Raw genomic sequence first — 1,120 nt, 5'->3', positions numbered from 1 at the left:
TGGCTGGGCGGGTGCATAATGGGGCTGAGTCGTGGACTGGAGGGCACAAACACAATTGGACTGGTAGGCCCGCTGCCCAAGGACTGAAGACTGCCATCAGGGGGTGGTCCGTGGGCATCCAGAGGAGCAGAGTAGTAGCCAGTGGTGGAGTGGCTGTAGAGAGGAGTCGGAGCAGGGGTGGGGGCAGCATAGTCGTACGTCCCTTCCAGGAAGTCCACAGTGGCTACCCCTCCAGAACCCCGGCTCTCTTCAGGGTACATGTCACTGAGGGGGACATGCGGCGGAGGCGAGAGACGTGGTGGGGAGAGGGTCTCCAGCTTTGAGAAGGCTGGACTGATCCTGGGTCTGAGTACTGATCCAGAAGGCTGCCTGTTCTGTCCTGGGCTCTGCCTGAGCAACATCACAGCACAACAGCACTGATAAGCAACATGATTTAGACTTGCTCTCCCATTTGCTGGGAGGGGGAGTGGAGACGAGTGCTGCTCTCCCTCTCTCTTTACTCTTTCCTCACTCTCTCTGTCTTTCCTTTTTTTTTCCAATAAAGCCTGTCAGGCAACTTCAGGGGTTCACTATTCTTCCAGTCCCTTTTCCACTGTATGCCTTGAGCTTACGCCCACCAAGCTGCAAAAAAAAAAAAAAGACATCCAAAAAGACTCCTCCCAACCTCACTCAGGTTTTTTTTTTGTCAACAGAGCCTTTCCCTCTTTTCCTGTAATACATCTTCACTAATATGTAGGAAGGAGGTAAGGCGAGGGGAAGAAAGAGAAGATAGATAGAGAAAATGTGATTCCCAGAAAACTTCCCACAGCACTATAAAATGTTTTCCTAAAACATTTGTCTACTACCTGTGCATCTCTCTCTGAACATTTGCTGTTTGTTTAGCTCACAGTCTGCACATCACCAGGATGACGTATGACCAATCTATTTGTAGCCGGTTTCTTGAACACACCTAAGACTCTGCAGTGAATCAAATCACTGAGAAACATTAGGAGAGGGGTTTTAAACAACAGGAGCTAAAAGAAAACAAATTCTACCGTTATACATACTCACCTCTTACACATGAAACATCCTCAAATCTGCTGTGCAACACTGGGACTGTTTAACTCTTGTCTCTCCCTCT

General features: G+C 48.8%; 1 protein-coding gene across 1 annotated transcript; it reads right to left on the bottom strand.

The window, feature by feature from the left end:
* Window positions 1–5: 5 nt before the first annotated feature.
* On the bottom strand, window positions 6–1,119 carry LOC111671651 (estrogen receptor-like; the record flags this gene model as incomplete). The annotated part of the gene is made up of 2 exons (XM_023428793.2): window positions 1,051–1,119; window positions 6–390 (listed from the first exon to the last, which is right to left on the bottom strand). Coding segments are annotated over exons 1-2 (396 nt in total), but the record flags the coding sequence as incomplete, so codon positions are not given.
* Between the last annotated feature and the right edge of the window lies 1 nt (window position 1,120).

The sequence above is a fragment of the Seriola lalandi genome, unplaced genomic scaffold (genome assembly GCF_002814215.2).
Source record: "Seriola lalandi dorsalis isolate HSWRI2012SDOR001 ecotype SW California unplaced genomic scaffold, Sedor1 jcf7180002007272, whole genome shotgun sequence".
NCBI lineage: Eukaryota > Metazoa > Chordata > Actinopteri > Carangiformes > Carangidae > Seriola > Seriola lalandi.
Note: the sequence above shows the minus strand (reverse complement) of the source record. Positions and strands in the feature narration are given on the sequence as shown.